This window comes from Protomyctophum bolini, assembly GCF_963924005.1.
Source record: "Protomyctophum bolini genome assembly, chromosome: 3".
NCBI classification, from domain to species: Eukaryota; Metazoa; Chordata; class Actinopteri; order Myctophiformes; family Myctophidae; genus Protomyctophum; species Protomyctophum bolini.
Genome location: NC_137864.1, coordinates 43,261,321 through 43,273,591, shown reverse-complemented (window position 1 = coordinate 43,273,591; position 12,271 = coordinate 43,261,321). Strand labels below are relative to the sequence as shown.

The 12,271-nt window shown below is 44.4% G+C and overlaps 1 protein-coding gene across 3 annotated transcripts; it reads left to right on the top strand.

The window, feature by feature from the left end:
- Positions 1–118: 118 nt before the first annotated feature.
- On the top strand, positions 119–10,990 carry tmem176 (transmembrane protein 176). 3 transcript variants are annotated; one of them, XM_080760044.1, is made up of 8 exons: positions 119–269; positions 1,301–1,411; positions 1,465–1,652; positions 2,453–2,563; positions 3,219–3,275; positions 3,404–3,550; positions 4,379–4,495; positions 9,360–10,990. In XM_080760044.1, exons 3-8 carry the CDS (start codon positions 1,530–1,532, stop codon positions 9,417–9,419), a joined length of 615 nt encoding a protein of 204 aa, XP_080616170.1. In that variant the 5' UTR covers positions 119–269; positions 1,301–1,411; positions 1,465–1,529; the 3' UTR covers positions 9,420–10,990. The 3 variants fall into 3 exon arrangements, with proteins under 3 accessions (XP_080616170.1, XP_080616169.1, XP_080616171.1); XM_080760045.1 differs by lacking the exon at positions 119–269 and having other exon boundaries at positions 1,308–1,341; positions 1,380–1,411; XM_080760043.1 differs by having other exon boundaries at positions 121–269; positions 1,301–1,652.
- The last annotated feature ends 1,281 nt before the right edge of the window (positions 10,991–12,271 follow it).

Genomic DNA, 12,271 nt, shown 5'->3' with positions numbered 1-12,271 from the left:
GCCGTTGATCCAACGCGCTCCACAAAGCGCATGATGGCACAACGAGCGCACCTTTACTTTAGATCAGCGCTCCTTGTTTTCTGACTCGCGCGCGCACGGCACGGCACGGGACGCAAGACAAACGCAAACAAAGTAGGGTCCTTTTTTTTTTTACAACGCACTCACACAGGACAGGGATCTGACTGGAGGTTGGGTTGTGAAATTTAACCAAATCTCAAGGAGTGGCCCATGTTGGACTGGGCTGCTGCTGGGCATAGGAGGAAAAAGAGGTAGGCTTCAGCTTAGATCTTATATTATATTAACAACCCGGAGTTGCTGGGGACATTTTTTAATAAAAGCGAAAATAGCATCTATAAACTCACAACATTTGAGCTTTTTAGGTATTTTATTTTCGCTAATCGCTTTGTATCCTGCACGACGTTATGTGCTTATGGGGCAGCAGGCGTTGATAGCCTACCGTACGTGCATGTTGTGTCGCTTATAATTTGGTTTGTTTGTGCATGAGACTTTTTAATTAGTTCACTGTGAACTCATTTAAAAGTTTCGCCATCGTGAAAACTGTTCGCGATGGATAAACTATTAGAACCCTATAGCTGTATAATCTCTGTCAAAAAGGTAATGTGTCCAATAAATAGGGACTTTTTTTTAATTTCTAGATCCCATTATAAGAATGGATACAACTGATGCCACAAGAAAAATGCACATGCAGTAAGCTAAGCAGCATGCAGGAAAATAATTAATAATCTATGAAAACACACACACACACAGAGAGAGAGAGAGAGAGAGAGAGAGAGAGAGAGAGAGAGAGAGAGAGAGAGAGAGAGAGAGAGAGAGAGAGAGAGAGAGAGAGAGAGAGAGAGACACACACACACACACACACACACACACACAGAGAGAGAGAGAGATAAGTAAAGGAAAGACCATGCAATATAACTATACCAACCATGCCTACTACAACTGCACACAAATGTATAAAACAGTTGTTCTCAAAGTGGGGTCCGGATAGGATACCCCCATGGGTTACCTGAGATTGGCCGGAATGACATTTGTGATGAAATGATTGGCTGAGCACGGAATGTGATGTAACATGATGTATGATGATGTACAGTGATAAGAGCGCCCCTCACTTCACACAGGTGTGATTTAAAAAATTATATATATATATATATATATATATATATATATATATATATATATATATATATTCTACTGTTGCCATTATCTATGCTGCTAAAAATAAGCAGTGCTCTATATACTGTATAAACTAAGTGACTGACAGTATATGTATGTCTCCTCCAAGACACTGAGAAGGCCCTGCTGGGTCGTATTTGCAGCGAGGAGACCCTGCTGGGGGTATTTGGAGCGAGGAGGCCACTGAGGAGACCCTGCTGGGGGTATTTGGAGCAAGGAGGCCACTGAGGAGACCCTGCTGGGGGTATTTGGAGCGAGGAGGCCACTGAGGAGACCCTGCTGGGGGTATTTGGAGCGAGGAGACCCTGCTGGGTCGCATTTGGAGCGAGGAGGCCACCATGGTGTCAGTCTCCAGGGACCTGTCGGTGAGAGTCATCGAGGACGAGAACGCTTGCAAGCTCATTGACCGCCAGGAAGCCCTGAGGGCCAGCGTCCGGAAGGGAGACCCCAAAGCCCTGGGGGTGAGCCGTGCGTGTGTGTGTGTGTGTGTGTGTGTGTGTGTGTGTGTTTGGAGGATGTTTTCCTTTAGCGTCCCTACTTTGGGCATGTTATTATAGGCAGAAATGTTTTCACATTTTCTCACATTTCTGTTCAGTTTCTTCCAGCTTGTAGAACGTCTGTTTTCCGCTATTCGTTGTTTTAGGCACACAATTATAGGCCTACTACTACAACAACCAACAGTACTACTCCTAATATCATACATAAATAATACCACGATTCAAATCATATTATCATTTGAACAATCATGACAAATTGACAATCATCATTGTACCCACACACACACACACACACACACACACACACACACACACACACACACACACACACACACACACACACACACACACACACACACACACACACACACACACACACACACACACACACACACACACACACACACACACACACACACACACACACACACACACACACACACACACACACACACACACACACACGGGGGCGGCGGTGGCTCAGGGGTAGAGTGGCTGGATGGAAACCGCAAGGTTGCCAGCTCGAACCCTGTGGGCTCCCCCAGAGGTTAGTGTCGAAGTGTCCGTGTCGAAGTGCGCACGCATGTGTGTGTGTGTGTGTGTGTGTGTGTGTGTGTGTGTTCACCAGTGGTGTACTCATATACTGTGTTGACTCTTGGTAGTTGGTAATATGGAGCACACCTGGCACCGAAATATTCCTTGCAATAAAAGAAAAGTACTTACTCTGTGTACATGCATGCATTGAATGAGTTTGTGATGTTTAGGTGGCCCAGGTGATGCTGGGGGTGATGGTCATCCTCTACTCCATTCCTCTGCACTGCACCGAGTTCACGGAGGTGGTCACCCTGGGAGTACCGTGGTGGAGCGGCCTGTCGGTGGGTGAGCCCTGTAGAGCACACACGCACGCACACACACATAAACATCTTTATTTGTATTCACATTTTACAAGAAATTTCTTGAACGCAAACAATAGTGGATGCGCAAACTTGAGAAAACTCTACAACAAGTGCTTCAGGATACAGATCACGGGTATACAGAAAGCATCGCCTTCTCCATATATTATGGCGACTGCCAATTATTGCAGACACTGAACAGAATTTTGCCGATGCCTGATCAGCTCTCGGCTTGGCCATGCCTGCAATCTGCAGGCCCCTCACGACTGATTTATGGACATTACAGAGGCTTCCAAATATGAACACAAGTAGTTTACATCTGTAGCCAAGCTGTATAATAGCATCCTTAAGACGCTGGTACACACACACACACACACACACACACACACACACACACACACACACACACACACACACACACACACACACACACACACACACACACACACACAGACAAGATTACAATATTATTCAGGACACACAAGATTACAATATTATTCAGGACAACGTAGAGACAAAAAAACTGAAGTTAGAGAGGATGAAAGACATGCACCAGTGGTGCGGTCCAGGTGGAATGGACCCAGAGACAGTGGGACTGTGGAGTTGATCAGCTACCAATGCTTTGTTTGTCTTACAGTTCATTGCAGCGGGAGTGGTTGCTATCGTATTGGACAAATACTGCAGCATGAAAACTGTGAGTTTGAACACCCCCCCCCCCCCCCCCCCCCGGGACCCCACTCTGAGAAGAGAACAACTGCTATTACGTGTCATTCCGACACGTGGTTTGTTTGACATGTAGAAATGTCCTTGTGGTTAAAACAGTTGGGGACGTGTCTGGTGGTCAGCGTGGTGTCCGTGGGGCTGGCGGTCCTGGCGCTGATCATCTACTCGGTGGACCTGGGGAAGAACGCTGAGTCGCCGTGCGTCAAGACGGAGCACGGCGACTGTGACGAGAAGCACCACGCTGTGGCGAGTAGACACGCGCTCACACGCCAAACACTGTGACCACACACACACACACACTGTGAGGCCTCATTCACACATAAAGAACATGTGTTCTGTGCTCTGCCTGTGTTTGATGGCCGCCTCAATGCTTTCCCAATGGGAGTCACATGGTTTGACCAAACATTTGTGTTTGATGGAGGGGAGGGGGACAGAACACAGCCATCAAACACAAATGTCACAAAACACTGTCACCACACACACTGTCACCACACACACACTGTCACAAAACACTGTCACCACACACACACTGTCACAAAACACTGTCACCACACACACACTGTCCCCAAACAACATGCTGTGCAAGTAGACACCCTCACACGCCATAATCAAAAGGAGCACAGCACAACGGTCCTTGTGAGGTCTCAGCTAACGGGAAAGATACTGAATTAAAAAGAAACATAGTATTGCCGCACACTCGTAGCTGTCAATGCCAAACATTGAATGTAGACACAGCGAATGAAACCAACGTTTCGGACCAGGTATGGGAGCCTGTATCTTTGTAGCTGCCAGTGTGACTTCCATTGAAAAGGAATGGGAGCCTGTATCTTTGTAGCTGCCAGCCCAGTGTGAACGCATGCAGCATCACACACCAAACACTGTCACCAAACACCACAGCGTGGCAAGTATACAGACGCTCACGCACACACCAAACACGTCTGAAAAGTCACGAGCATTATTTATGAATGAACACTGTCACTCTTTCATGAATATGATTAAATACTGAACCTCTGTGACAGGTTAGTACATCTGTAAGTGACACCAGGCCGTGTGTGTCTCTCTTGTTCTCCCCAGATACTGAGCAGAGGAGTGAAGTCCTCTCTGCTGCTCTTCACCTTGGTGCAGACGACCATCTCCTCCGTCCTCTGCTACCTCCTCCACCGAGAGAGACGCAGCTTTGCCGACTATGATGTAAGAAAACACTGCCCCCTGCACTGCACACTTGCATTGACCACTGTAGGGGCCTGTAGGGGCCATGAAGTCATATTTAAGAGGAGTAACGGTACTTCTAATTGTGTTGGACATTCTAGGATCCTAATCTACCCCGGTAATAAGGTCAACTACTGTGAGACGGAGCTACCGTGCTTCATTTGAAGCAAATTGGAATGGCAAAGCCCTTCAAGTTTCATTATTCATATCAATATTTCACACAGATAGGAACATGACAATGTGTCACTTTCAGGGGCCTTTTTTAAGTTAAGATACATGTGCGGTTCATTTCCAACACAGCTGTCGTACATGTGTTGCTGTTAGCACGCCCTGAACAGCTAGACTTCAGCTAGATTTTACAGAAACACACATTGGCTGCATGCCGAAGACTTGAGATTGCGTCTTTTTTGTAATTAAACCCGTTGTCTGCCGAAGGCTTGATATGGTGTCTTTGTATCGCTTTGTATCAATATGAAACGGTTTAGCTTAAATGAACATCTTCTCTCGCTTGTTTTCTCTGAAACCACGAGCGCTCTGGCAACACATGTCAGAGCCATGGGTGAGTCTTATAACCGGCCACGTAGCCTATGTGTCTTAACTGGCAACACATGTCGGAGCCATGGGTGAGTCTTATAACCGGCCACGTAGCCTATGTGTCTTAACTGGCAACACATGTCAGAGCCATGGGTGAGTCTTATAACCGGCCACGTAGCCTGTGTCTTAACTGGCAACACATGTCGGAGCCATTTGGTGAGTCTTATAACCGGCCACGTAGCCTATGTGTCTTAACTGGCAACACATGTCAGAGCCATGGGTGAGTCTTATAACCGGCCACGTAGCCTATGGGCTGGATTTTGAAGGTGCGTTTTACCATGTGGTAATACATAAATTGGCCTCGCTCTGCGCACAATCGTATTATGAAAGCCTTATCGTCCCGTGTTGAACGCACACACATATGGAATACGACGTTGCTGAATATTTTAGCATTGTGGGAGTGTCCATATGTTAATTATTTTCGCTTTGCGCAATTTGCTATTAAGCCCCTTGACCTGCGCATAACGATTAGACGTGGGTCTAGGCACCTCATAAACGCAAAAAGAATTTAAAGCACTGTTTGATTTTACACTTGAGCGGCTCTGGGACGCTGCTGGAGTGTTGCCAAGTCTGTTTATTATAAGCGGCTTCTTTTTCTGTAAAGTTGCTTGTAAATATTGGTAGTTGTTGTTGCTTTTCTTGTTTCTAAAGGTTTCTCCTAATGTTGTTTAAACCAGTGATCCTCACACAGCACATTCCCATGTCAAGGATCCCCAGATTAATGCATTTGCCCAACTTAAGGACGGCTAATACAAAAATGTAATTAAAATGTTACTTTTGAAAATAGCAGATCTACCAGCTCACAATGAATCACATTCATTCATTAAAACTATGAACTCTGACTGCAGGCGGATATATAATGATCATTATAACAATGTGCAAGAAAATATTTAAAAAGATGGAAGGACTTTATATTTGTGGACAATCAAAATATGTTTTTTATTTTAATGTGGTGTCATTAAAATTAATCTGGATATAGCAGACTCACTATCTAGAAAATAAAAACATGGCACTTCATTTAAAATAGGTTACAGACCCCTGTTATATGCGCTTATTTTGGGATTATTTTTATAGACCTATTTACTTGTTTCTATGAGACATGGCAACAGCCAGCAAAAGACGCATCCATTCTTTTTGAAAGGTTGAGATTAGAAACGACCATAATTATTTCATTTCTCAACCTTAAAAATAAATAAAAACATCTCCATAATCCTTGAGAGGTTTGCTTTCATACGCTGTATCACACTCGATCCAAGTCTTCTTCAATAAAATGCTACGAGCGAAGACCATACCATCACGGGCATACGCACCACGCATTCAACTCATTACTCATTTCAAATATAATATAATTATAATTTAAATTAAAATATAATTTTACTGGTGTTTCTCAATAGAAACAACTTATTTTGAGGCATAAAGGTGACAGCATGCAGTGCAATAGGAATAATTAACCCAAATGTGACAAAGTCATATGTCATGTCTTCTATGGTGCCAGCCTGAAGAAATGTAATAATAACGATCCCCAAAGTGCGCATTCCGTATGTGACATCAGCTGACTGGTAAAGAAAATAGTACGGACATGTTGATTGGGTAACTCTCAAACACGCCTTAAACACTCCCATGACTAATTCAAGGCCGTTTTGCGCACTCCACGGGGTGTCGAAAGCGCTTCTTAACATGCTTAAAATTGCAATATGACATACCTCACGCCCCCAGCTCATATTACTGTAATAGGTAAAACGCACCTTCAAAATCTAGCCCTATGTGTCTTAACTGGCAACACATGTCAGAGCCATGGGTGAGTCTTATAACCGGCCACGTAGCCCATGTGTCTTAACTGGCAACACATGTCAGAGCCATGGGTGAGTCTTATAACCGGCCACGTAGCCTATGTGTCTTAACTGGCAACACATGTCAGAGCCATGGGTGAGTCTTAACCGGCCACGTAGCCTATGTTTCTTAACTGGCAACACATGTCAGAGCCATGGGTGAGTCTTAACCGGCCACGTAGCCTATGTGTCTTAACTGGCAACACATGTCAGAGCCATGGGTGAGTCTTAACCGGCCACGTAGCCCATGTGTCTTAACTGGCAACACATGTCAGAGCCATGGGTGAGTCTTAACCGGCCACGTATGCGTCTTAACTGGCAACACATGTCGGAGCCACAGTTGAGTCTAAAACCGGCCACGTGTCTTAACTGGCAACTCATGTTGGAGCTACGGGTGTGTCTTAACCGGCCACGTATGTCGGACTGTTGGCATGTCAGACTAACGTATCCCCCCCCGATCCGGAAAAGGTTTTGGGAACCAGTGCAATAACTGAATGCATAATCTATGTTCACATTGACACGAGGAAGCCGACGCCTAAAATGTTTTTCCCCCCCAAAGCTGGAGCCTTAATTTGCCGTGACTAGTTCCAATATCATCAAACAAACAGGCAATGCTAATCTTGAGCTCTTAATCATAAAAAAAAAGAAACATCGTTTCCTTTGTTTATTTTTTCCCGGGGCTGATATTGCTTGTGCAGATTGAACACAAACTGCTGTGTTGTGAAACAATGTTTCTGTCATGGCAACATGGCACGCAGTCTGACTCCAGTGTGTATAGCAGTCATCTTACACGTGTACTAGCCAAATTATGTTTTTTGGGTCTTTTGCCTTATTTGTAACAGCTGCACTATTAAAATACTAACAACTTAGACGCCTTTCCCACCAATTTATGCCAATTACACATGCCAAGAGAAGCCTTGAGTCCTTGTTTGTGTCGCATTACTTCACCCGTGAATGAAGAATCCAAAAATGAAGACAATAGGGGCTATATCTTGTGCCACCCCTTATCCCTTATCCCTAAACTAATTTTCAATTTTTACTAAAAAGTTCAAAAAGTCGATCTACAAGGCAGCTCACAATGTCTCGATGTAGATCGGCTAGTTGAACTATTTTAAAAGGTTTTTTAAATGAATAGAAAATGGCAAATTAGTTTAGGGATAAGGGTGGTGCAAGATGGAGCCCGTAGATTCATGCTTTGTTTCCTAATGTAAGGAACTGTTTTCATGTGGGGACTGCGGATGAAAATGAGCATTCTTGCTAAATCCGGTGTATTTACACAGCATTTATGTAACGTCCATTAATATACATTGTCCCATCTAAAATAAACAACTAAAGTAAAGTAAAGCTGGGGCTGCTATGGCTTTCACGGTCCACACAAACCCGGCGTAGAACAAACACAGCGAACCACACAGCTCAGCATTAAGACCAAACACAGCGAACCACACAGCTCAGCATTAAGACCAAACACAGCGAACCACACAGCTCAGCATTAAGACCAAACACAGCGAACCACACAGCTCAGCATTAAGACCAAACACAGCGAACCACACAGCTCAGCATTAAGACCAAACACAGCGAACCACACAGCTCAGCATTAAGACCAAACACAGCGAACCACACAGCTCAGCATTAAGACCAAACACAGCGAACCACACAGCTCAGCATTAAGACCAAACACAGCGAACCACACAGCTCAGCATTAAGACCAAACACAGCGAACCACACAGCTCAGCATTAAGACCAAACACAGCGAACCACACAGCTCAGCATTAAGACCAAACACAGCGAACCACACAGCTCAGCATTAAGACCAAACACAGCGAACCACACAGCTCAGCATTAAGACCAAACACAGCGAACCACACAGCTCAGCATTAAGACCAAACACAGCAAACCACACAGCTCAGCTGATGCTGCATTAAGACTCAAAGAGGCAACTGGGCCAGTTATATTTAGGCTGAGGGGCTTTGTATAGATTTTAGCGTTATATACATTTTAGTAAATTGCTGATGGGTCTGCAGGGAATATTGAGCTGTAGGAGTAGGATGTCCTCCCGGTGGGGGCTCCTCACTGGCAGCTAAGCCAATAGGGTACAACAGCAGTGGCAAGTAGTGGGAAGGCATTAAGTGGCATAATGACTCAATTTGGAGAAAAAAAAGGGTCAATAAGGCCTGGGCCGGCTTAGCGGTCCAGGCACCTTGGCAGTGTGTCATGCTGGATGTCATCTCTCCTCCGTTTCCTGTCAACTTACTTTGTATCTATCAATAAAGGCAAAAAAATATCTTAAAAAAGGGTGATGATAATAATAATAATAGTAATAAACAACCCGCGACCCGACTACGGATAAGCGGTTGAAGATGGGTGGATGGATAAACAATAACATCATGGCTTCTCTTCTGTCTGTCTGTCTCTCTCTCTCGTAGACGCTCATTCCAAGTGCTCCAGCGACCCCCACCACACTCACGCCCCCTGACCTGAACTGAACCATGACCCCTGAACCTGACCCCTGACCTGAACTGAACCATCATTGGACTTCCATGATTTTGTCCCCTGCAACTCTCAATCTTTTCACTGTATGTCTTTAGTTTTTTACATAGTGTGTGTTCAGCGTGGACTCCTACGCCCTGCCTCCCGACGCGGTACATACTGTACAGAGTCGGTGTGGCGTACAGTAGCTCGCTCTGTATGACAGTGAACGAGAACGGGTGGCTCGATCATGCCCGAGGAGTATCTTTGTCGCGGCGACGGAAAGAGTCGACCTGCAAGCTCACGACGAGTCGCATCGCGATGCATTGTGGTCTTGAAGATCGACTCTTTTCAGCCTCAGAACACCGTGGAGAGTACATTAGTCAGAATGTATAGTGAATGAGTTATGGATGGACGGGAAAAGTAAATGAGCGAGGATGGCAAAATAAACAACCGAATACACAAGCCAAGAAACCAATGGGGATTATTAGGATGACGTTATATAGGACGGAATAAGCATGAATGTATTCACAGACAAATCCAAGAGTGGCCTTTTTCAACGAGCAGCATTTTGCAAATCACACACTAGCGATATAACAGTCATTGAGCCGCTGCTTACGAGACAAAAGCAGAAAGGTGTTGCTGTGGTCTGAGTTTGACGTTGATGGCATCTCGTTCACTTTGTTATGCCAGGACATAGTTTTCATATTTGAAAACACAGCCCTCTCAGAGTCATTATTATCACAAACCGCTCATGAGAAAATGTTCACCGTGTACATTTGCAGTGTAAAATCGTCATTTCTGGATAGATGTTTTTATAATTCTAGTTATTATATATATGTATAGCGGCTTATAGCCAACACCAACATCAATTCAACTTCCAGTGAGCAGTCCAATGCTGCTCTCTGGGGGAAGTGATTATTAACCTTTTTAATTTCAAAGGAATCCCAGTTTGACATGCCTTAAGCCACGCCACGGATTGATACAATTATTATTGTCTGGGACCCCAATATACACTGTAAGATCCTAAGTGTTAGTTTAACTCTGAGCGCTATTATAGACTTGTTAGTATAAACTAGTCTTGAGACAGAATGTGCTGTTTTTCCCTTGTTTTGCCAATGGGTTCCAAGATTGGCCTCAACAAGGTTCCTCACTATAAGTCATTTAGCTGGGGACCCCCTGGAACCCCCTCAACGACCCCTGTTCCTCACTACAAGTCATTTAGCTGGCGACCCCCTGGAACCCCCTCAAGGACCCCTGTTCCTCACTATAAGTAATTTAGCTGGGGACCCCCTGGAACCCCCTCAAAGACCCCTGTTCCTCACTATAAGTCATTTAGCTGGGGACCCCCTGGAACCCCCTCAAAGATCCCTGTTCCTCACTATAAGTCATTTAGCTGGGGACCCCCTGGAACCCCCTCAAGGACCCCTGCAGGGAAGCTATAATGCCTCCACTTTATAAACATAAGAGAATCCTTTATAATTGACTGTGTTTGCACAGTGTTAGCCTCAAAAGATATTCGCAGCAATTTTGTACTAATTCCTTCATATATTATATTTTTTACTGAATAAAATCTTATGTATATTAAAACCGCATAGTAGTCATGCATTTTGTTGGGTTCCCACTCCGTTTTGTCTCCGACCAGGCCGGGTTGGCCAAAGGCCGGAGACTGTGTTTTTGCTCCAACCCGTGTCTGTGTGCACAGAAAGAAGTACAGCACTATAGTAAAGGTACTGCTTAACCCATTTAGACCTGAGCTCGATTCTACGAATGCCTTCCTGACAGTTTTCTGAAAAACCCTATGTTTCCTATATGTCAGTGCTTCTCAAACTACTTAGGCCTCACTCACACCTTTCAATCTAGCATACAACATTGATGCATGCTAGATGTAAGCAAGATGTAAGTGTCATGGCCGCCCCAATGCATTTCCAATGGAAGTCACATGGTTTGATACAACATTTTGGACTACAAGCTGTTGTATGGCTTTCGGCTGTGTTTCGACTGCCCCCCCTCCCCCTCATACAACACAAAATGTTGTGTCAAACCATGTGACTCGACCATTGGAAATTGCATCAGCTATACATCTCATACAACAAGCATATACATCAGTCTGTTGTAAAGGTGTGAGTGAGGCCTTAGTGTGAAGGACCACCAGAATTATATGTATTTGGCCACTGACCCCCCATCTGAAAATATGTTGTTCCAGGGACAAGCTCGTAGTGTGGCACTCGGTGCCGCGCTACGAGCTTGTAGGTCTGCTATTTTTCAATAGCTAAAGTTTAACAGAATGCTTAAAGTACAGTGTGACGTAAGCAACACACAGCTGCAGATAATCAAATTAATAATGGATGGGTGTGTTAGATTTAGGTCCATAGCATACTACAGTATGCTTGCACACCGGCACACCCATGGCTCTCTAAACACACACAGGATTCATGTCATTGCAGCTGCATAACTGCGTTGCATACTAGTTTTCTTTTTAAAACCAGTCTATAGTTTTTGAGCGGTGGCACACTGTCAGCTATGCAAAGCTGTGTGTGTGTGTGTGTGTGTGTGTGTGTGTGTGTGTGTGTGTGTGAGTGCGTTGAAAATTGAGAATGTACAAAAGTATCGTCATCAAAATGTACTTAAAGTACTAAAAGTAAAAGTATTCATAGTGCAGAATGTCCCACTTCACAAGTTCAAAATGTGTACAAAGTCTATTGAAAATGGCCAAAATGTATAGGGTTGAAGTCGTTAATGCATGTTTTCTAATCAAAATTTAAATGGCCAAAGTAACTAAAGTTTTCTAATAATTGTAAAAAGTAAAAAGTACAAATGTTGGCTCTGAGATGTAGTGGAGTAGAAGTAAAAGTACTGGAAATAATCA

Coding starts and splice junctions, on each gene's coding strand:
- tmem176 (XM_080760044.1), top strand. CDS start 1,530: ATGGTGTCAGTCTCCAGGGACCTGTCGGTGAGAGTCATCGAGGACGAG. Junction 2,564..3,218: donor CGTGGTGGAGCGGCCTGTCG/GTGGGTGAGCCC, acceptor TTTGTCTTACAG/TTCATTGCAGCGGGAGTGGT. Junction 3,551..4,378: donor ACGAGAAGCACCACGCTGTG/GCGAGTAGACAC, acceptor TGTTCTCCCCAG/ATACTGAGCAGAGGAGTGAA.